The sequence below is a fragment of the Narcine bancroftii genome, chromosome 5, assembly GCF_036971445.1.
Source record: "Narcine bancroftii isolate sNarBan1 chromosome 5, sNarBan1.hap1, whole genome shotgun sequence".
In the NCBI taxonomy this organism is placed as follows: Eukaryota; Metazoa; Chordata; class Chondrichthyes; order Torpediniformes; family Narcinidae; genus Narcine; species Narcine bancroftii.
Genome location: NC_091473.1, coordinates 114,852,855 through 114,874,929, shown reverse-complemented (window position 1 = coordinate 114,874,929; position 22,075 = coordinate 114,852,855). Strand labels below are relative to the sequence as shown.

At 36.9% G+C, this 22,075-nt stretch overlaps 1 protein-coding gene across 6 annotated transcripts in view; it reads right to left on the bottom strand.

The window, feature by feature from the left end:
* The window catches only part of rnf220a (ring finger protein 220a), a 560,193-nt gene that overhangs the window by 132,293 nt on the left and 405,825 nt on the right, over nt 1-22,075 (bottom strand). For 3 of the 6 annotated variants that reach the window (XM_069938838.1, XM_069938836.1, XM_069938839.1), the window contains exons 5-6: nt 19,029-19,160; nt 8,285-8,327 (exon numbers count right to left, since the gene is read on the bottom strand). In XM_069938838.1, coding sequence (XP_069794939.1) covers nt 8,285-8,327; nt 19,029-19,160 — 175 coding nt within the window. The remainder of the gene's footprint in view (nt 1-8,284; nt 8,328-19,028; nt 19,161-22,075) is intronic. The other 3 variants (XM_069938841.1, XM_069938837.1, XM_069938840.1) reach the window with 1 other exon arrangement.

The following is a 22,075-nucleotide window of genomic DNA, read 5'->3' as shown; positions in this document are numbered from 1 at the left end:
CCTTTGCAGGCTGAACAAAACTAATGGCTTGGATGTTGTTGAACATCAAGTGACATTAAAACTGTACTCAACAGGCAAATGAAAAATGTTTCATCAGAGAGTTGCCCTGTACTTTGTAGATTGTAGAAAGAATTGATATCTGGAAATAAATCAATCTGAAGCTATGACTGGCTCCTAGAGGCCTAACGCTCATCTGGCCGGTGCTGTTACATTGACAGCACAGAAGTACAGCTAGCAGAGCTGCTGCTTCACAGTGCTGGAGACCCAGGTTTAATTTTGACGTCAGGTGCTGCCTGTGTCAAGTTTTTATATTCTCTCATGAAGGTCCTTGAAATGGTAAAAGATCACCTTATTTTTCCCCCCAGAATAAGGGAGTCCAAAACGAGGAGGCATATAGGTTTAAAAGAAGGATTAAAAAAGGGACCCAAACACCAATATTCACACAGAGGGTGGTAAGTATATCCAAAGAGCTGGCTGAGGAAGTCATGAAGGCAGGTACAATTGTGACATTGAAAAGACATTTGGACAGATAATTGCATAGGAAACGTTTGGTGGGAAAAATGACCAATAGATAGGCTAAAGGGCCTATATCTATTCTGTACAGCTCTATTATCTCATAGGTGTCCTCTGGCTTCCTTCCATATCCCAAAGGCATGTCGGTTGGCAAAAGGCTGAATATGGGGAAGTTGATGAGAATGCAGGGAAAACAAAAATATGAATAAACACTCAAATAAATGGTCATTGTGGAGTCAGTAAGCTAAGAAGTCTGTTTCCTGGCTTAATCTCTCAATGACTCAGTTCTGGTTAATGGTAACCTGGAGAATATTGTTGGAATGGTAATGCTGTTGAATCTTAACAGGTGGTGATCAAAGTAAAATTGTTATTCCCTGACACTTCTGCATTGCCATTGTAACTTGCACCTATTGTATCTACATGTTGTCCAATATATAGTGCAGGTAGGCACAAACTGTTCATAATCTACAAAGATCCATATGGAACATGGAACAGTGCAGTCATTCTGCAATAGGAGAGAAGGCTTGAGGAACAAAAATCTAGTGATTGAGTGAAGCCTTGAAAAATATATGGTCTACCTTTAACATTAAAGTGATAATGAATGTCATATATTAAATGGTGGTCACTAAAACATTAACATTCATCAATCAGTGAAAAGCACGATTTGTAAATCAACCCTTTTTGGACCCCCCCCCCCCCCCCCACTCACCTTGACTGGTATACCTCAGAAATGCACCACCAATCAATTTCTCACCAGTTTAATAAAATATACATTTTTCATACAAGTATAGTATTACATCTATGACATTCTAATTCACTTGTCTGTCTCTGGCCCCTTTTTGGCATGAAGCCTTCAGAATTCAGTGAATATGAAACAGGGCATGAGTGCAAAAATATATGCCCCAGACCTTTACAGAAAAATGTTTAAATTAAATTCAATTTGAATTCAGTCTCTTTCTCTATTGCTTGACCTGTTGAGTATTTTTTTTGTTTCAGATAAACAGTGCCAACAGTATTTTGTCATTGTAGTAATTTAAATCACTCTCTGTTGCATTTATCTTTCTTATATACATGGAATGTTGGCCTTCATAAATCGGAGTATTGAATTCAAGAGTAGGGAAATTGTACAAGGCATTGGTGAGGCCAAATTTGGAGCACTGTGTACAGTTTTGGTCACCAAATTATAGGAAAGATATAAACAAAATAGAGAGAGTGCAGAGAAGGTTCACGAGAATGCTGACAGGATTTCAAGGTTTGAGTTACAGGGAAAGGTTGTGCAGACTGGGGTTTTTTTCTCTGGAGCGTAGAAGATTGAGAGGGGACTTGATAGAGGTGTTTAAGATTTTAAAAGGGACAGACAGAGTAAACGTGGATAGGCTTTTTCAATTAAGAGTGGGGGAGATTCAAACTAGAGGGCATGGTTTAAGATTGAAGGGGGAAAATTATAAGGGGAACATGAGGGGAAATTTCTTTACGCAAAGGGTGGTGGGGATGTGGAATGAGCTTCCGAAAGACGTGGTCGAGGCAGGATCATTGGTTACATTTAAGGAAAGACTAGATAGTTACATGGATAGGAGAGGACTGGAGGGGTATGGACTGGGTGCTGGTCAGTGGGACTAGGAGGGTGGGGATTTGTTACGGCATGGACTAGTAGGGCCGAACTGGCCTGTTCTGTGCTGTAAGTGGTTATATGGTTATATAGTTAATGCACAGGTGGGGAATTCAACATGCATTAGGTGATTGCAATATGAAAAATAATGCAGTTGAACAGCACTTTAGTTTCAATCAAAAATTAATTAAATGAACCTCCTATAACAGCCATGTCCTAACTTGCACAAAATAACGTTTAGCAATAAAACTTGGCTTGCTGCCAGAATATTCAAAATAAGCGCAGGCAAACAAATTGGAATCACACAAAATTTAATTAAGTACCAGAAGCAACCATTCAGTTCACCAAGTCTGCCACTTAGTGTTCTGGAGAAAATAGCCAATTTTACCCAACCTTTCCTCTTTGCTACAATTTTCTAGTCCAGGCAACATCCTCATAAATCTTCTGTGTACCCTCTTAAATTTAATCATGTCTTTCCTACAAAGAGAGTGATGGAACTGTAAACAAATCAGCAATGGCCTAATTAGTATTGTATACAGTTCTAGCAAAACCTCCCTGTCCTATATTCTATGCCTCAGGTTTTTAGGCCTCAAACTTCTAGTGACTCACCTTGGCTGCTGTCCATGTAAAGTTTGCCAATTCTCTCTATTGATGAATGAACTTCTGCCTAAAGATATGTTGTAAGGTTAATTAGCTACTGTAAAATTACACCTTGGTGCAGGTTAATGGCAAAAAGAATAAGAGGAGCTCATGGTCATGTTTGAAAGAGAACAACTAACAGAGGTGCAGGAAAATATGGAGAGGAACTATGAGACTAATATTTTTCTGACTGGTTGTAAGAATAAGTTAAATAAAGCAAACCATCTGCTTTAAAAACTCTTTATTGTCCTACCCTGATTACCTTCAATAATTGCACCCTAATCCTTTCATAATTTGCTTTCCTAATTGTGTGTAGTACCTACACTTTAACTTCCAGTGATTTTTTTTTCACATGTACCTCAGAAATGCACCACCAATCAAGTTCTCACCATTTAATGAAGTGTTTCCTGTATAATATTACATCTACGATGACTTTCGCATTCATTTGTCTGCCTCCATCCCCTGAACCTCTTCCAATTGATCTCATAACTAACAATACTATCCAGCACAGAAAACCTGGATAAATGATGTATGGTTCATTCCTGCAAGTCATTGAGAAAATTGTGAATAGCTAGATCGCAAGCACTGATTATTGCAGTTCCCCACTATTTACAGCCTCCCAATCTGCTACCCATTTATTTTTACCCATTAAGTAATCTTTAGTGTACAATATATTTCACATCCTTCAATTTTGTTCATGACACCTCATCGAAGATTTTGTGCAAGTTCAATCAAACTACATCCAGTTTTTCATCTGATTTATTCTGCAAGTTGCAACCTCAAAAGAATTCTTAACAAATTTGACCATCATAATTTCTCTTTTGCAAAGCTATGTTAATTCTGTCAAATCCATTCAATTTCCAATTGCATTAGAGCCACTTTTTTTCTGAATAGAATTAATATTTTTTTTAAACTCCCAACATCTGACCTCCCAGTCTGTATGTAGTTCACTTTTTAAAACAAAATGAGGTTCTGTATTTTCCCTTCCTTTGTGAGAACCATTCTAGAATCTATGGAACATGATAGGTTGTTGCCTTTAACATCTCTCAATAACCATATCTTCATCACTTGTTCCTTAGGTTGATAACATTTAAAGTAAACTATATGCTAAATAATTAATATTAGTTATCACTTGTTCAGTGTCATAAGCTTTAATTAAGTTTTCTAATTACAGCCAAGCTTCATACCTTCAGAGTGGATTTGTTTTGGTTTAAAAAAAGTTTTTACATTAAAGTAAATCGGTTTCAATCCTTATCTAAAATTCAATCACATTCTATCAAATGATATCACTCTTCTTCAAGTCCTCTGATTGGAAGATTTTAATTACCGGGGTAACTTATCCTCAATACATAATGCTAGATTTAACACAGGCTGTTTGGTTGTTCCTCAATGAGCCAATCAAAATATCATGCAGTCAATTATTTTGTTTTCTGCATTAATATTGAATATCTAGTTCGTCCAATCTACACGTTAAGAGTCATAGAGTTCTACAGCATGGAAGAATGCTCTTTAGCCCAACTTGTCCTTCTCGACCAAGCTAGACCTGATTTCCTTCCCTGCACTCGGCCCAAATCCCTCTAACCAATAGTTTTCAAACTTTTTCTTTCCACTCACATACCACTTTAAGTAATCCCTATGCCATCGGTGTTCTGTGATTAGTAAGAGATTACTTAAGGTGCTTTGTGAGAGGGGGAAAAAGGTTGAGAACCACTGTACTTGACCCAATTGTTACTGAAATATTTTGCTTGAGAAAAGTTGTAACTGGTCCATTTCCTTTGGGGTTATGAAACCATGCACATAATGAGTCAATTAATAGTGGTTTTCAACCGTTTTCTTTCCACTCACATGTCACTTTAAGTAATCCCTATGGCATCGGTGCTCTGTGATTAGTAAGGGATTGCTTAAGGTGGTATGTGAGTGGGAAGGGAAGGTTGGTGGTATGCGAGTGTAAAAGTGACACAACAGTGATTCTCAACCTTTTTCTTCCCACTCACATACCACTTTAAGTATTCCCTATGCCAGAGGTGGTATGTGGGTGGAAAGAAAAAGATTGAGAACCACCGTTGTGTCACTTTTATACTGATTCTATCCCCCACTACTACTGCTCCTGCACTGTTGCAAGTCAGAAATTTGCTCTATCTCAGAGGGCTTTTTTTTGTTACTTCCTGTTTTTGTTTATTTCAACTCATTTCAAGGAATACCCAGCATAGAAGGTCAACTGGGTCAGTTCACACTCTTGCTCTTTTATTATATGCTTCCAATGACAACAGCCAGAACTGTCGGCCAAAATATCCATTTTCTCAAGCTGCCATCAACTGCATGTTGTGTTAATATATTCTCATTTCTCTGCTTTTCAAAGTCTTTTAGAGTTGTGCCCTTTCGTTTATAATTCATAATATTTCTACCTCATCAACCGTTCTTACAGCTGTGATTACTTTATAAGATGAAGTAACCTCAAAATTTGCCATCAAAATTAAGCAGCATCTGTGGAGCGAGGGTTAACATTTTATTCAATGGCATTTTTTGTTCCATTAAATTTTATCACCACAGGTTCTGCAAAGTTCACTCCATCTGTTGTTGCTTTGCTTTAAACATTAGCATCTAGTTTTTTTTTAATTCAAAGATAACAATGGCAAACCATTCAAGGTTTATTCTCTTGACTATTTAAGCCCTTGATTTCATAAAAGTCTCATAATAATCATCTCTAACATTCATATCACATGTAATCCAGAATGTACCATTTTTCAAACTACAAGATGGAAATGAAATGGTCAAATATAATGCCTAGCATATATAATACTATATTAGGCATATATAATACTATATTAGGCATATATAATACTATATTAGGCATATATAATACTATATTAGGCATATATAATACTATATTAGGCATATATAATACTATATTAAGCATATATAATACTATATTAGGCATATATAATACTATATTAGGCATATATAATACTATATTAGGCATATATAATACTATATTAGGCATATATAATACTATATTAGGCATATATAATACTATATTAGGCATATATAATACTATATTAGGCATATATAATACTATATTAGGCATATATAATACTATATTAGGCATATATAATACTATATTAAGCATATATAATACTATATTAGGCATATATAATACTATATTAGGCATATATAATACTATATTAGGCATATATAATACTATATTAGGCATATATAATACTATATTAGGCATATATAATACTATATTAGGCATATATAATACTATATTAAGCATATATAATACTATATTAGGCATATATAATACTATATTAGGCATATATAATACTATATTAGGCATATATAATACTATATTAGGCATATATAATACTATATTAAGCATATATAATACTATATTAGGCATATATAATACTATATTAGGCATATATAATACTATATTAAGCATATATAATACTATATTAGGCATATATAATACTATATTAGGCATATATAATACTATATTAGGCATATATAATACTATATTAGGCATATATAATACTATATTAGGCATATATAATACTATATTAGGCATATATAATACTATATTAGGCATATATAATACTATATTAGAATAGATCAGAGCTTTAGTTCCATAATCAAAAGTGAAGTTACTGGTACTTTTAACTCTATATACAAATAGAAATTATTGCTTTAATATACTATTTAAAATCACTGAAAACATTTTTCAGATCATATATATTATCTTTGGAAAATCTTCTCACATCCAAAGTGAAATCTGTTAACTATATACTAATTCAAATTTTGTCTTTTTAACAATTAGCTCTGTTGATTCTTTTCGTGACAAACTAATCGCTGCCTCTCTCATGAACTGCTTGGTGCAATACCAACTCAATCATCTCTGTTCCAGCTCATTCCTCCATTTATAGGAAACTTTTTCAATGGGAGTATTCTGGAAATATATAATGGTCTGAAGAACCTGCAAATTACTCCACATATACTTATCTGCATCAAGAAGTCAGATTCACCCATTGGACTTTTTTGATAACTTCCTGCAATCATTTAAGATCTAATATGTCTATACAGCACAAAATGTCCTTATGATACCAAATGAGGCAATAAAAGTTATGCTAATCTCAATGAAGTAATTGGCTAATTCTAATATTCTGGAGGGGTGAAGAATAGTGGAACTGTTGGCACAGGTGGATAAAAAGAAAATGCAAAGCTTGGAATATGTTTGCAATTGGTTTACGTATGAAGTTGATTCTGCTAGCCTGCAATTAGTCCCATGATTAAAAATTTAATTAGTTAATCTTTATATCAATTAGATAACCAATTAAAGGCAATTACAACATATTCAAGTTTGTTTCACTCCTCATGCTCTCTTCCAGAAACCAATCCAGACTATGTTAATGCTCAATTTCCTTTTTTCTATTACAAGAAAGGTAATATAAAATTATTTTTTGAAGAGATTCTGCGAATTCAGGATATGAACGAGGTCCAGATTTGTGTCGTGCTGGGGACATAGATTCAGATTTTCATTTCCTGGGATCATCATTTAAATAAACTGCCCATTAACTGCAGAAGTTAACTGCAATTAATTCATGACCTAAGAACCTAATACAGTTACCTCAAGGAAGATCCACATAGCCACATAAATGCCAATAATCTAATTATTGATCATTTGTTGTCATATTCTGGAAGACCATAGCCCAAGTAGTTCATAAATGTTATCTAAACACTGACAGGGGATTCCACTGAAATCATAAAGGCAATAGTGGTATTTTCCTTATTTAAAATAAAATGCATGGTAAATTTGATATATTTTTTGACAAAAATGATTAGCCATGTATGTAGTGATAGCCATACTTATCACAAGAAACTTTTAAAATGGATTTAACATCTATATTTCATTTATAGAATTTGATGTGATTTAGGACAGACACCTAATTCATTTGTTTTTTGAGAAAGCAACTTCCAGACTGTTGAGTTTCAGGTGTATCCATCTGTATTTCATGTTCAAATGCTTCAAAGAGATTGATATATTTACGGGAATGGATGAATCAGGTAAGACATGGGAGAAATCCTGAGTACTTGGACAGGAGTTGGCTTTGAATTGACTGTCATCAGGTCTGGTGAGGTTTAAATTTAATCACTGTGTTCTTGTGATTAGACAAGACACCAATGTTGTCATCAATTTTAGTTCTGTTTCAAGCACGTAAAGACAATGGCTGGCCCACCGTGTTTGACGTGGGGACGAGATGCAAGATCGGTGAACTTAAAGAAAAAACACAACTGCTGAAATCCTTGTGCAACAACTTTGGTCAGTCAATTCCTCCCATTCATAATAAGAAGGCCAAAAAAAAGTTATTCGGTACAATGTGTCAAATGGAAAATGCAAGATCATGGAAAACATTGAAAAGTTAAGTTTTTTTTTCCATCAAAGTATGTGACTTTAACGACAAACACCTCCCCTCTCCAAAAAGTATTTATTTTTTTTTTAAAAGTTGTATCACAGCGTAACCTTACCATTCAGCCTTGCTTGCCTGTTGGACCTTACCCGCAAAAATGTCTAAAGAAAAACAGAAAAGAAAGGTGAAAAACAAACAGGAAGCACTTAAACTGTCGGCTGCTGTCTGAATATAAGTGAAATATACATCTGAAGCAGATAGATTGCAGTGGATTCTCTCATTGCCCAACTGCACAGGATGTAAACAAAACCTACTTCCTCCTTGCCTTTGGTGTGTTCTGGATCCTCCACTCCTGCTGGGTCCATGGCAGGATTGAAATGGGATAACCTGTCAATATTACTTGGCATGAAGGTAGCACCTGGAAGCGTTACCCCTCTATAATCCGATCCGTGCCGTTCACAGAAACATAGAGGATGTCATTAGATTCGAACCAAGAGGGCTACATCTTGCTCAGCTTACACCAGGCCGCGGAGAAAGCTGGGTCACGTGATCGCCAGCGCAAGGTGAAAGTGCAACCGCGGACGTGCGCTCACCGGCCGATAGGTGGCAGCAGATTAGCATCCAAGCCCAATGCCTGGATTTTCCTGCCTGGAGATTGTAGTTGCTCTTTGGAACAGATTTCTTAATTATCCCTCAGAATGTTTTATGCATGCAATGCCATAAACGACTTCTCATTAATATTAACAATATTTCAATAAATCTGAATTGGGGTAAAATGTCTCAATTTTTTTTTAAGTAGAGTCCCTTCAATTGAAAAGTCCACATTGAATTGATACCACTCATGTGAAAGGACAGGAAAATATCATGTAATTAAAAGTAATTTTTCATGATCAACTTTTTAAACAGAGAAAAAAACTCCTTTTCTTATTTTTAGCCAGACTAATGTTACACCGAGTAAATTGCAAGATTCAGTTGTGAATTCGCAAAAGTCCTGGTGAAACTCAACAGGTCTTGCAGCGTCCATGGGAGGCAAAGGTAATATCACCAACCTTTTCGGGCTTGAGCCCTTCGTCAAAGTATGAGCAAAAAGCAGGCAGGCACCTGAAGGGCAGCACGGTTGGCGTAGCAGTTAGCACCACGCCTTCCCAGCGCCAGCGATCAGGACCGGACCTGGGTTTGAATCCCGCGGTGTCTGTAAGAAGCTTGGATGTCCTCCCCGTGTCTGTGTCGGTTTTCCCTGGGGGCTCCAGTTTCCATCCACCGTTCAGATATGTACTGGGGGTGTAGGTTAATGGGTGTAAATTAGTGGCACAAACTCGTGGGCTGAATTGGCCTGTTACCAAGCTGTATGTATAAACTTAATTTAAAATACTTAAATTGGGGGGAGGAGGGAAGAAGGGGCACAGGCCAAGAAGCTACAGAAGGGCAGGAGAGAAAAGCTGAGAAGTGATCAGGGGAGTGGAGGAGCTCCGTGAATGCAGAGCTTGAGAAAAGGAGACAGAGGGATAGAGGGATGGGGTAGTGGAAAGAGGAGGTCAAAGATGGAATAGGTGTTGTTCCTCCAATTTGTGGGTGGTTTCAGTTTGACAGTGCACGAGACCATGGAGAGACATATAGGACAGGGAAATTAAGTGGATTGCCACTAGGATATCCCCGCTATCGCAGCGAAGGTGCTCAACGAAACAATCTCCCAGTCTGCATCCTGTCTCTCCAATGTAGAGGAGGGCATAAATGGAGCACCAGGTGAAATATTGCTTCACTTGGAAGGACTGTTTGGGGCCCTGAATGATAGTGAGGGAGAAGGTGAGGCTGCAAGTGTAGGAAGAGGGAGGAGAGAGGAAAAAGTGTCTGGTGGTGGAACCATATTGTGCGTGATAGAAATGGCAGAGGATAATATGTTAGATGCAGAGCCTGGTGAGGTGGTAGGTATAAACAAGGGGAATCCTGTCTTTGTTATGTCTAGGGGTGGAATGGCCAGGGCAGATGTGCAGGGAATGGATGACATGTGGGTGGGGGCCAATTTGATGAGAGTAGAGGAGAAGCCATGTTTTTTGAAGTAGGAGCTCTTGAATGATCTCATATGAAAGACCTTGTCTGGGAGCAGATGCGATGGAGTCAGAGGAATTGTGAGAAAGGAATAGAATCCTTACAGGGGGCAGTAGGTGAAAAAGTGGTCAAGGTAACTGTAAGTACTGGTGGTTTGCAGAAAATTCCTGTGGAGTGTTGGTCTACAGAGATAAATGCAGAGAAATCAAGGAAAGGAAGAATGATGGACTAAGTGAATTTGAGATTGGGGTGGGCGTTGGCACCAAAGTGTATAAAGTTGACGAGTTCATCATAGGTGCCTGAGGTAGCACCAATATAGTCTTCAATTTAGCGGAGGAAAAAGTGGGGGGCCTTGCCTGGGTAGGCTTGTAGCATGGATTGCTCCACATTGCCAACAAAATGGCAGACATAACTGGGGCCCTTGGTGGGTACCCATGGCTACTCCTTTGACTTGGAGAAAGTGGGATGAGTCAAAGGAAAAGTTATTGAGGGTTTATGAGTTATTGAGATGGTCAAGTCATTTAATACCCAAAAGAAACCAGTATATATAAAACTTTATAAAATGTTTCCTGGTGGGAGAACATTAGCACATTATTGAAGAACAATTTAGTATGACTTGAAGAATACTGGGTTTTCATCATTGAGAGGAGATGGCATTTAATTTAAAGTATCTTCTTTCTTGTCCATTCGCAAAATTCACAGTTGTTTTGGTCTGAATCAGTTTTAAATGTTTGTAAATATTGTTCCAATTGTAGAGCAAGCAAATCTATAAAATTATAAATTTAACAGCAATGTTCTCAAATGTCTTTTGAATTTTTCTTCAAACATTGTGAAGCCACATTAACTGACCACCCAATGAGCAAGTGCTGGGGTCTACTAAGTACACTGTTATTATTTTTTTCTGATGATGTACGATTAGGTGACATTTCAACATACACATTGAAGTAAAATGTGGAAGTAAGTAAAAATAATGAGCTATTATTTTCAGATCACAATTCTATTAAGTAAACTCCTGTGGCAGCAGCCTGAAAAAAAAATGTTGTTAAAAGGAAACTAACATACAAATGTAACAGTGCAGACATCTGATGAGGTTGTTACGGAGAGCACATTTCCTCGTGGAAAGAAAATTCCCAGGCATTGTATTTCTTCTGCATGTGAGAGGTTAATGATAGCACAACACAGTAAGGCACGCATTTTCATCCACAACAGGAGAGCATCAATTATCCAAACTATTTATAATTAGAAATGGTGAGGATCCAATAATTCACTTACTGAGATACTCAAATACTAATTAGGCCAGATACTCACGTTTTTTTTTTCTCTTGCCATGTTAAGGATATTAGTATTATAAAACCAGAAAGAACCAAAGACAATTTGGCGATCTTATCCATGTCAGTGATATGAAGAGACTCTCTCTTACTCTTTTCCAATCACCCTGAATTTATTTTCTTTCATGTATATCTCCAATTACCTTTTGACATTTATTATTGGATTTTCTTGTGACCTACTACATTCCACGTCGTAGAATCAAAATTATGTCAGACTAAAAACTCAACTCTCGTGATTCTTTTGCTAAAAATCTCAGATCTGTATCCTCTGGTTTATAAGGCCTCCTGCCAATCAAAATGGTCCCCTCTTATTTAGTTTAGTAACTTTGAACATTAAATCTCCTCTTCACTTTTTCTATGTAAAACAAGCATGGATTTTAGATTTTATGTATATTCAATTACCGTCCTTTCAGGTATCATTCGATTAAGACACACCTGCACCCCCTGATTACCAATTATCTTTAGAAAGGATCTATGCAATCTTTGGATCTCTTATGGTGATTTTTCAAGTATACCTCCAAGATAACGTTGCAATAAGAAATGCTAGTCTTTTCCTGAAATTAAGACCATGAGCAATCATACCTCTATTAATCGTGACATAAATGATTCAAAATTACATGGGCAGAAGAAGGTCATCTGTATGGATGATTGTTCTGGAATGTTGCTGCACCTGAAATCCCACTGAGTTACCATTTTTGAATGTATCCATTCACTTAACAGTCACACAGTCACAGAAGGAGAAAAAAAAAGCAACATCAAGTGCTGATTTTTTAAAATTTAGAGATAAAGCATGGTAACAGGCCCATCTAGCCACAACCTCGTGTTGCCCAAACACACCCATGTAACCAATTAACCTACCAATCCTGTATGTCTTTGGAACATGGGAGAAAACTGGAGCACTCAGAAGAAACCCATGTGGACACGGGGAAAACACAGCTGATTCGAAGCCAGGCGACTGTGACCGTTTTGCACTGACTGCTAGGCTAACTGTGCCATTTCCCATTTGTACAATATATTGTGGGAAGAAAACCATGTTTTGTGGAATAAAACAGTTGTTACTATCTGGAGTGGTGTAAGAATTTCAAATAAATCTGTAAAGAGAGAGAAGAACACATGAAGATAAGAAAAGGTCTTTCAGTCCAATCCATCTAGTTTACTATTTCTTCTGGACTGATCAGTTAACCTTCCTCAATCTTTGGATTAATGGAATGGTCCTTTAAAATATTTCACCATAGACAGCTTTGCATTTTTTCCACGATTGGTGAATAACGTGGGTGCTACTTAATTTACCCTTAGATTTTGGCCACATTCACTTGCATTCAATCTTCTGCTTTCATTCATTCATATTATTACTACACCTTCATTCCCCTTTTGGTTTTAATGTGTTGGCAATGATCTCTTCCTCTCATTTCCTCCATTTTTTTTCCCCAATAACATGTTTCAACTTCATCCACATGGTTTTAAAACACAGCCCTGCATCATCCTTGCTGTCGTCCCTTGATCCTTTACTGCGACTCTTCTCTTTCGGAAAGTTAAGTAACCACAGAAGACATGTTCTCATTTTTGGCTTCTCGCCAACACAACACAAAAAACAAATTGACAGTACTTCAAATGTTTGGTTTCAGGAATGAATAATGGTGTCGACAGCAATTACCTGATTCGTCTGCTATTCATTTACATGGCATTCCAAATCATGTTTTCAGCTACATTTACTACCACATTATCAATAATTCTACATTATTGGACAGAGATTTTACAGACTTTAGAATCACAGAAGGATTAAAATCAGTACCATATAAGCAAATACATTTTTTTGCAAGATCACACAATTTCTAAATTGATTTTACTTGGTTAAAAAAAAAATGGGATTGAGTTCCTTGCACTATCTTCATTTTGGGTGAAATAGGATTTATGTCCCCAAGCAAGGTCACCTTGGGGTTAAGGTGGCTGCACAATGAGATCCCTCAGGTGTTGAAGTCTATCCCAGATGATATGCCCAGCCATGGAATCAAATTAAACCCCAGGAGTACACAGTAAACTCAGCAGTAGGTCAAGCAGGCCAGAGTAGGGCAGCTGATAATTGATCAGCCAGTCCAGCTCATTAGTTGAACTTGGAGGGTAGATTTGTCACTGGGGCTGGAATACTTCTGAATTAGATATTTCCAAATCAACTTTCCAAGATAATGCTGAACACAGCAGGAAGCCGACTTGCTGCTTTCTGTTACTTTCTAACTTCTGTTTGGCTCTCTGGTTTTCATTGGTTAAACTCCATCAGTTCCCCTGAGTGTACGCATGCAGGTTGCCCAATTTCCAGCAATCCCCAGTATGCTCATCCCACTCATTGAAAATAGAATCCACATCTGTGTGCATTTCCAAGGCATGTATATTGTCGACCCTTAAGGATGGGGACAAATTGTTTGTGTTGCAATAGAAAAAAAAACTCATCAGCAAAAATAAGTTCCTTTTTATGTCCTCGTGATATGTAATGAAGACAATGTCTGTGAAAGGAAGCCTTAATTACAAAAGGGTAAAATGTGTGAGTCTTATTAAAATAATATTTTTTGAATTCAGAGAAATTAGCATTTATGTTATTTTCACACATTAATTTGACAGCTAAAACTTCAGCTAAAAATGTGAGGCTCCCGCACAATGTTTTCACATTCCATGAAAATGTTAAAAATGTTATAGAAGTAGAACAGAGCGACCCACAAAAAAAAATAATCCACCATGCAGCCATTATTTGTGCTGATCTTCACTTGTTTTTCTGTTCTCCTGTTCTTCTGACGACTGCCCTGACAAATGCACCACTGGGAATGGGTAGTTGGCCAAATAGAACATGGTTTGAGCTGAGTTAACTGACATGAGCCACAGTCACAGTAAGTGCACTGTAATTGGTCTCAGAACTCTTGAGCTATGGAAAGGTAAAATCATCCCGAGTTCCTGATCTCGATAATTATCCAGTGACTTGAAAGTAAGAGTGTGTACTCCAGCTGAGAACAGACCAGCTTTGACCATCACCGGTCCCTGCTAAAACTCACCACCCAAGTTACAAAATGAAGGGTTAGAAGTCTCACGTAGGCGGAGAACTACTGATGCCTGAGCAACAAGGCTTCAGTTCAAGACTTTGATTTGACAACAGATGCTGGGGGAAAAAATAGCTGGAATGTTTATTTTGTTTATTTTCAAGCCAACTATTTTCCATATTTCAAATTGTAAGAAAATCTTGCCAAAGCCTGCACAAATAAAAGAGTTTGGTTTAATTATTACAGCTCTTTAATGGCCTTCTCTTCGTAGTGTTTTAGACTTTTATCTCAGCTCATCTGAGCTTTGAATGATGCCTTTACAAGAGTAATTTTATATAAATGTGTAAATTAATAACGTGGCATCAAAATAGGAAAGATGCTGTTTTCATTCCAGCAATATTTCCATTAAAAGAATCTCTCAATCCTGTGAAACTCTCCCTTGTTTTGCTCCCTTTTTTAGTTACCCGGAGGGCAACCAGAAAACACATTCCCAAGTTTTTAAGAAGAATCCAATCAAATTAATTGTTAATATGCACCTCAAACCGACAAAAAATGATGGATGGAAAGGGTGAAATAATGGGCATGGGTTGGCTGACAATCAAACATCAAGTGGAATCAGACCCAATGTACCATAGCACTTCTTTTTGTTGAGGCACCCCTGTTGTTATCTGTTTTTTATTCAGCTGATTTTGTCACAGGGCCCAGCAATTTAGAGACTCTGGCAATTTGGATCTTGTAGATACTTCTCTGACTTGAGTACAATTTTCAATTCTTCAAAAGAAAAACAAATTAATAACATGTTGGCCCAGAAATTCAATTGTCTTTAAAAATATACATTTGTATGTTGTTGGATGGGGAATCAGAGCTTGTTCAATCAGTGTGTGATTTTTCAATTTTGCCAGGACTTGTGCACTTGAAGGATCTAAAAACATGATTTTGCACATTGCGTATCTTAATGGTGAATAATTTTAGGAGTCCTGTGCACCAGCTAAAGCTATCCAGCAATTGTTTATATCATGCCAGCACCTCTTCAAGTGGATGATGAGCACTGAATCTGACAACTATTGAAAGTTGCTGTTCAGCTCCAAAGTGCCACAGAGAGGAAAGGCATCACAGGAACCTACTTCACTGATGTCATTTGGACACTTGGAGAGTGGTCCTACATACAGATCCCCGGCAAGGGATGAAAGGAAGCAACAGGAGGAGAAGGTAGGATGATGAATCAGAAGCAGGATTTAGTGCCAGAAAATAATTAGTGGCGTTATATGTCTTCTGATTCTGGCTCCTAAACGGACAATGAACCACAGACATTACCTCACATTTTTTCTCTTCTTTTGCACTAATTTATTTATTTTTTAAATAATGTGTTTATGGAAATATGATTTGTAGCAATTTTGCACCTTTAGTGCATAATACTGCTGCCGCAAGACAACAAGTTTCATGACAATAAACCGGATTCTGATTCAAGGTTGAGGAAGCTGGAACAAATCCCATCTCGCAACACAAGCACACTTACTGCTCCGGTGTTCTTGTACACATTTCCTACGTTGCACACTAACCTCACTATTCAATTATAGCACACATATATAGCTCTCATAAGACAACATAGTAGCATATAGAGGTAGTAGAGCTGTTTGCCTCTTAACTCTAGTGACCTGGTTTAATCCTGGCCTCAAATACTGTCTGTGTGAAGTTTACATGTTCTTCCTGTAATTGTGTGGGTTTCTTCCGGCTCCACTGGTTTTGTCCACATCCCAAAGAAGTGTGGGTTAGAAGGTTAATTAGCGACTGTAAATTGATCCTTTGTGTCGATTAGTGCTAAAAGCTGGTGTGGCAGGGTATGAATGGGAATTGAGTTGATAGGAACACGGGAAGAATAAAATAAGTTGAGATAGGATTATTGGAAGAATTAGTGACTGATCATCACTTAGGGGCTGAAGGGCCTGTTTCAATGCTGCATCTCTCCATAACACTTTGCAGCACATTCACTGACACTGAAGCTCTCATTTGCTGGAGAATATGGTGACAAAGACAGGCTCTGGTGGGTGCTACCAATATGAGGTTTGGTCACCACAAAGACGGTAGCTAGCATTCATTTAGACTTAGCATAAATGGTAAATGGCGATCAATTGTAGCATGCTGCCGTGCAAAAGGACTTGGGAGGGCTTGTGCATGAATCGAAAAGTTTAAATTACAGGTGCAGCAGACTATCAAGAAGCCAAATGGAACATTGGCCTTCATTATGAGATGGATAGAATTTAGAAGCAGAGAGGTTATGCTACATCTGTACAAGGTACGGATGAGGCTACATCTGGAGTATTGCATGTAGTTCTGGTCTCCTTACTTGAGGAAGGATGTGCTGGCTTTGGAGGCAGTGCAGAGGAGGTTCACCAAGTTGATTCCTGAGATGAGGGGGTGGCCTATGAGGAGAGATTGAGTCGCTTGGGACAGTACTTGCTAGAATTTAGAAGAATGAGTGGGGATCTTACAGAAATGTATAAAATTATGAAAGGCATAGAGGTAGGTAAGTTGTTTCTATTGGTGGAGGTGAATAGAACTCGGGGACATTAGCCTCAAGATCCAGGGTAGCAGATTTATTCCGGAGATGAGGAGCAACTGCTTTTCCCAGAGGTGGTGAATCTGGGGAATTCACTATCAATTGAAGCAGTGGAGGCTACGTCAGTAAATTATATTTATGACAAGGTGCTCCTATTTCTTATGATGATGGACTAATTTCTTTTCTTTCTTCTTAGTCGCACTTCCCACACAACTTGCACTGTCTTTTGCCATAAGAAGAATTAGATGTTCAATCCAGCCTTTTACACAGGCCCTTTAACCACGACCACATCCTTGTACCTATCTCTTTCCAGATGCCTAAGTAATACCAGTTACATATGGTTCCACACCTGAGCCATAAATCAGAAAGAGAACAAAAGAAATGAGAGGCAATTATCAGCCAACACTGTCTCAAATGATTGAGATGCTTACGTTTCAGGGCATTAGTATTCTTTGCATCTACAGGCAGAACAGTCCATATATGCATCTATGGCTGGTTCAAAAACCTACCAACCTCTGTTTTAAACATAACCAATGACTTGTCCTTTACAGCCATCAATGGCAAAAAATTCTACAGACCTCTCATCCTCTGGATAAAGAAATTTCTCCTCAACTCTGTTCTAAAGAGACATCTTTTTCTTCTGAGGCTGTGCCCTCTGGTCCTCAACTCTCCCATTGCTGAAAGATCTTCTCCACGTCCAGCCTCCAGATGGTATGCAGATTAGACAGATTGGAGTTGAAATTTGGCTGGCGGGCAAAATAACTGAGCAAGGGTCCTCCTTCGGCCTGAGTCAAGACTCCGTCCTCTTTTTTCTGGTTATGCGTGACACCCAGTAAGACCTCAACTGACGTACCCATATTTTCACACTGAAAAATGTGTATTTTCACCTCCAAATGCTGCCAGTTGTCCAGAAGCAGTACTGCTCCAAATCTCACACACCAATAAATTCTGACTGATTCTTTGAAAGACCAACAAATAATTGATGATCCCATTAAACAGAGTAGATTCAAGAGTTAACAATTGTTTGGGCCTGATTTCTATGTGAGGTCAAGCTGTCATTATTGCAAATGCATGAATCAATATCAAAGGGGAGGGATGAATAATGCATCACACATCTGACATCACCCCGTATCCTCATGCACATGTGCAAATCACATATATAGAACGTTATGATTGAAAGTAATATGTTATGCATGTCATCAATTTTTTTTGCACTAGATTCCAATTCCATGGCACTTTTTTAAAAAAGTGAGCTCTGCATTATTGAATTTCTAGGCCAACGTGCTTTTCCTGAAACTCGCATGCCTTCAAAATTGCATTTTCTTTTATCAGTTGACACATTGAAGAGTTTTATTAAATGTTTTTTCTGGGTTATATTTATTAAATAATAATAAAATCCTACCTCTAAAATCATTTGTTCTTTAGCTACCACTTTAAGGAAGAAGCTGGAAAGTGGAATTCTTTCTACATGATGATGCAAAACAATTATGAAAATGATAAAATTAAACTGGTCAAAGATACTATTTGACTAATATGATTGTTTATTCAAATTATATGGACAAAATGGTATTATTTGATTTCATTTATTTTGAAGATAATCATAATTGCACAATAGTTAAGTTGCTCAGAATTCTGAGAACTTACCTCAGATTTACTTTCTCCTTTTATCATTACTCATTGTAAAACTTCCTATTTAAAATGGTCCTTACTGATGGGATTTCCCATTTAAATTATGTCCTCGTTGAAAAGTGAGTTCTGTTGACAATATTCTCTATATAAATCACATGGTGGAAATCCTTTTTGAAAAGCATTCTTGATTCTGATACTCTACTCCTTTAAATGGAATTAAAATAGTTGGAACATTGTCCAGATATGCGCATAATAATCACTTTGCACCTGGGGTCTTACAATGGTCAATTGTTGCCATTCTTTCCCTGTTCCCACCTGGTATCTGTCTGAGTGATGAGTATCATCTGCAGAGAGAGGTGATGCTGTAGGCGATTCCCCTTCCCTTTTAATTGGTGTTGAGAGTAAAACAGACTGTAGAAAAAGAAAAGAAAATTTGTTAAAAATACACCATTTGCAATGCACCCCCAGCACCTCCTGTAAATGAAAAGAAATCCATATAGAGTTTAGAAAATATTATCAAATAAAAATAGATTACAATGCATGTTGGTAGGAATTATATACAGCATTGAAATTGTGTCCAAATAACTCTTGGCCATGTCTCAGCACATAGGGTCTTCTCATCCATTCCCAGCACTGTAATGGCACCTGCTTCTCTTAGAAGGAAAAGCCCACAGTACTGTGCTGATAAACATGTTACCTTTTGATAAAACTTCAAGATTTTTCAAAGAAAGAACTACATCACAACTATTACAAATATATTGTATGAGGGATGCGTGTACAAATATTACTATTTTCCTTCCTTTCTACCCACACAGTTTAATCAAGATTTTAAAAAACCACAAAGACCATCTACATACTCTGGAGACAATAGCAGATAGCAGGCGTTAAGTCTTCCTACAGCTTTGAATCCCATAAGATTATTTATATAAACAGGAATTGCGACAAGTCAGTAATAATACAATTGTGAATCAAAGCTGTGAACCAGAACATGGTGGAAACTGATGTAAAGTTTTAAAAAGGTTATGTTGCATTCCATGGCTGGAATTTAACAACAACTTTCATTTCTGTAGCAAGTTTCTATTTATTTAACATTGCAAAGCGCTTCATTGGGGAGTCACAAAATAAAATTTGATTATGAAGTTTCATCTGGAGTTAGTAAGAAAAATGTTTAAAAGTTTGGTACTTATTTTGAGAGTGGGGATAGAGAGGTTGAATTCTAGAGTTTAGCCTTTGCAACCTCTGTGACAACAGCTTTACTTATGCCTGTAACTCACTGAAAATAGCTTCCTTAGCCAGAAGAGATGACATTTCCATCTAAGCATGTTTTTGATGACCATTATACAATCACATTTGGCCCATAACTTTCAATGTCTTTTTTTTTAGATTTTTGTTAACTAACCTTAGACTTTAAAAAAATTACTGGGCATTATTTGCAAAGAAGAGCATTCCATACCTAGCATCTTTCACAGGCCTATTTCTTCATTCTGAAAGATCTTTCTTTGACTTTAAGATTGTGATCTCAAGTCCTTAATTCCACAATCAGCAAACATTTATCCTCTTAATAACTTGAAATCTTTGACCATATCCTATTTTAACCTTCCTAAATTTCTAAGAATACCAACTAACTTTTGTGTAATCATTCCATGTATTTTTAACCCTTATGTGCAGATATAATTTGGTGAATTTGCCCAACACTTTCTCACAATTACCCTTCCTAAGATGACCAGAATGGTACACAATGCATCAGGTATGATCCCTTCATAGTTTTGCATAGCTGGAGTACGTCTACCTCCTTGAATTTCAACGGTCTACATCAACTTATAGGTGTGGACCATTACATTGGTTGGAGCTTCACTGCTTCTAGTATTTCACCATTGAGTCAACGCTTTGTTTTTAGGTCCAAACTGGATGACCATGCACTTGTCTTGTGTTGATATCCATATAACTTCAATATGGCTCATTTACCTATTTTTATCACAACTTTTCATATATATTTATGCTTATCTTTATGTCACCAGTGTTCCAGTTAATTATAAAAATTGAGAATCGATGTTGGCCTAAGGTTTGCTTTCAATTTCATGAGCTTTGACTTTAGATAATAGTTTCAAATGAGAATTCTGGAAAAAAAATGTTAAAATGTTGAAAACCTCAGCTTGTATTAGAAGTAAATGAAAACAAATATGCATTTACTTGGAGATTCACCTAACTGTACACAATAAAATATTGACATGTACAAAGTGAAACATTTCCAATCAATTATATGTCAGTAATGTATGATGTAAAGCCAAAATGAAATGAGGAAAGCCTCTTAAGCCTATCATTTCCAATGAGTCTAAACAGCTTGAAAAATCAAGTTCTCATTTTGAGTTTTCTCTCTGCTGGGCGAAGCAAATAAAAATTTCCATGTAAAAAACACTCCGTCTAATCTTCTCATGAGGACAAAGTCTGTTTACCTTCAATGCCAGGATATCCAATGAAAATTCTTCAGCCCAGACCTGTTCTATCGTTTCATCCTATTCAACTTATCTGACCCGCAACCTATTTCGATAAACTTCAATCCCTTTCATAGTTAGATATTTCATCCTGGTCTTTTTCAAGGATTTAATAAAAGTAACATTAATTGCTTTTGATAGGAATCTGTTCTGCATATCTACAACTGTGTGGGGAAGAAACAATTTCTTCTAATCTCTAGTTTTGCTTGAGGCGCGTCAATTTTCTACTTGTGTGCTCTAGACCTACAATCAAATTTTAAGTTAAATAACCTGCTTACATCCACATTATCCCTGCCTCCTGGCATTTTAAAGACCTGAATCACGCCATATCTTTTTTTTTATTCAATGAGAACGTCAGATTCTGTCAGCCTATCTTCATAACATAGCATCTAGTGTTAGAAGCACCCTTGTCACTATGCTCCCAATCATTCACGTAAAATAATTTTGATGTCAGACAGGCTGTAACTTATACATGTCCTCCAGGCAGATCGTTGTATATTTTACAACATTTTAATACATCATTTCTTTTATTATTAATAATCTAACTAAATACTTAGACATTATAGACGGGCAACAGGAATTTTGCCACACCATAGTAATTACAATTTAACAAAATCCCAATCTGTTTTTTTTTAAATGATAGAGAACAGAGATTAGTTTATTTTAGATGCCGATTAATCGGGTACTTTTGTTTTTAAATAATAAATGTTGATGACATCATAAGGGAAACAAGCAGAGATAGGGTATGACACAAGAGCTGAATTAACAAAATCAAGGATGTTTCATCAACGATTGCAACTCATAAAGAGTGTTAGATCGTTTCATCAAGAGCGA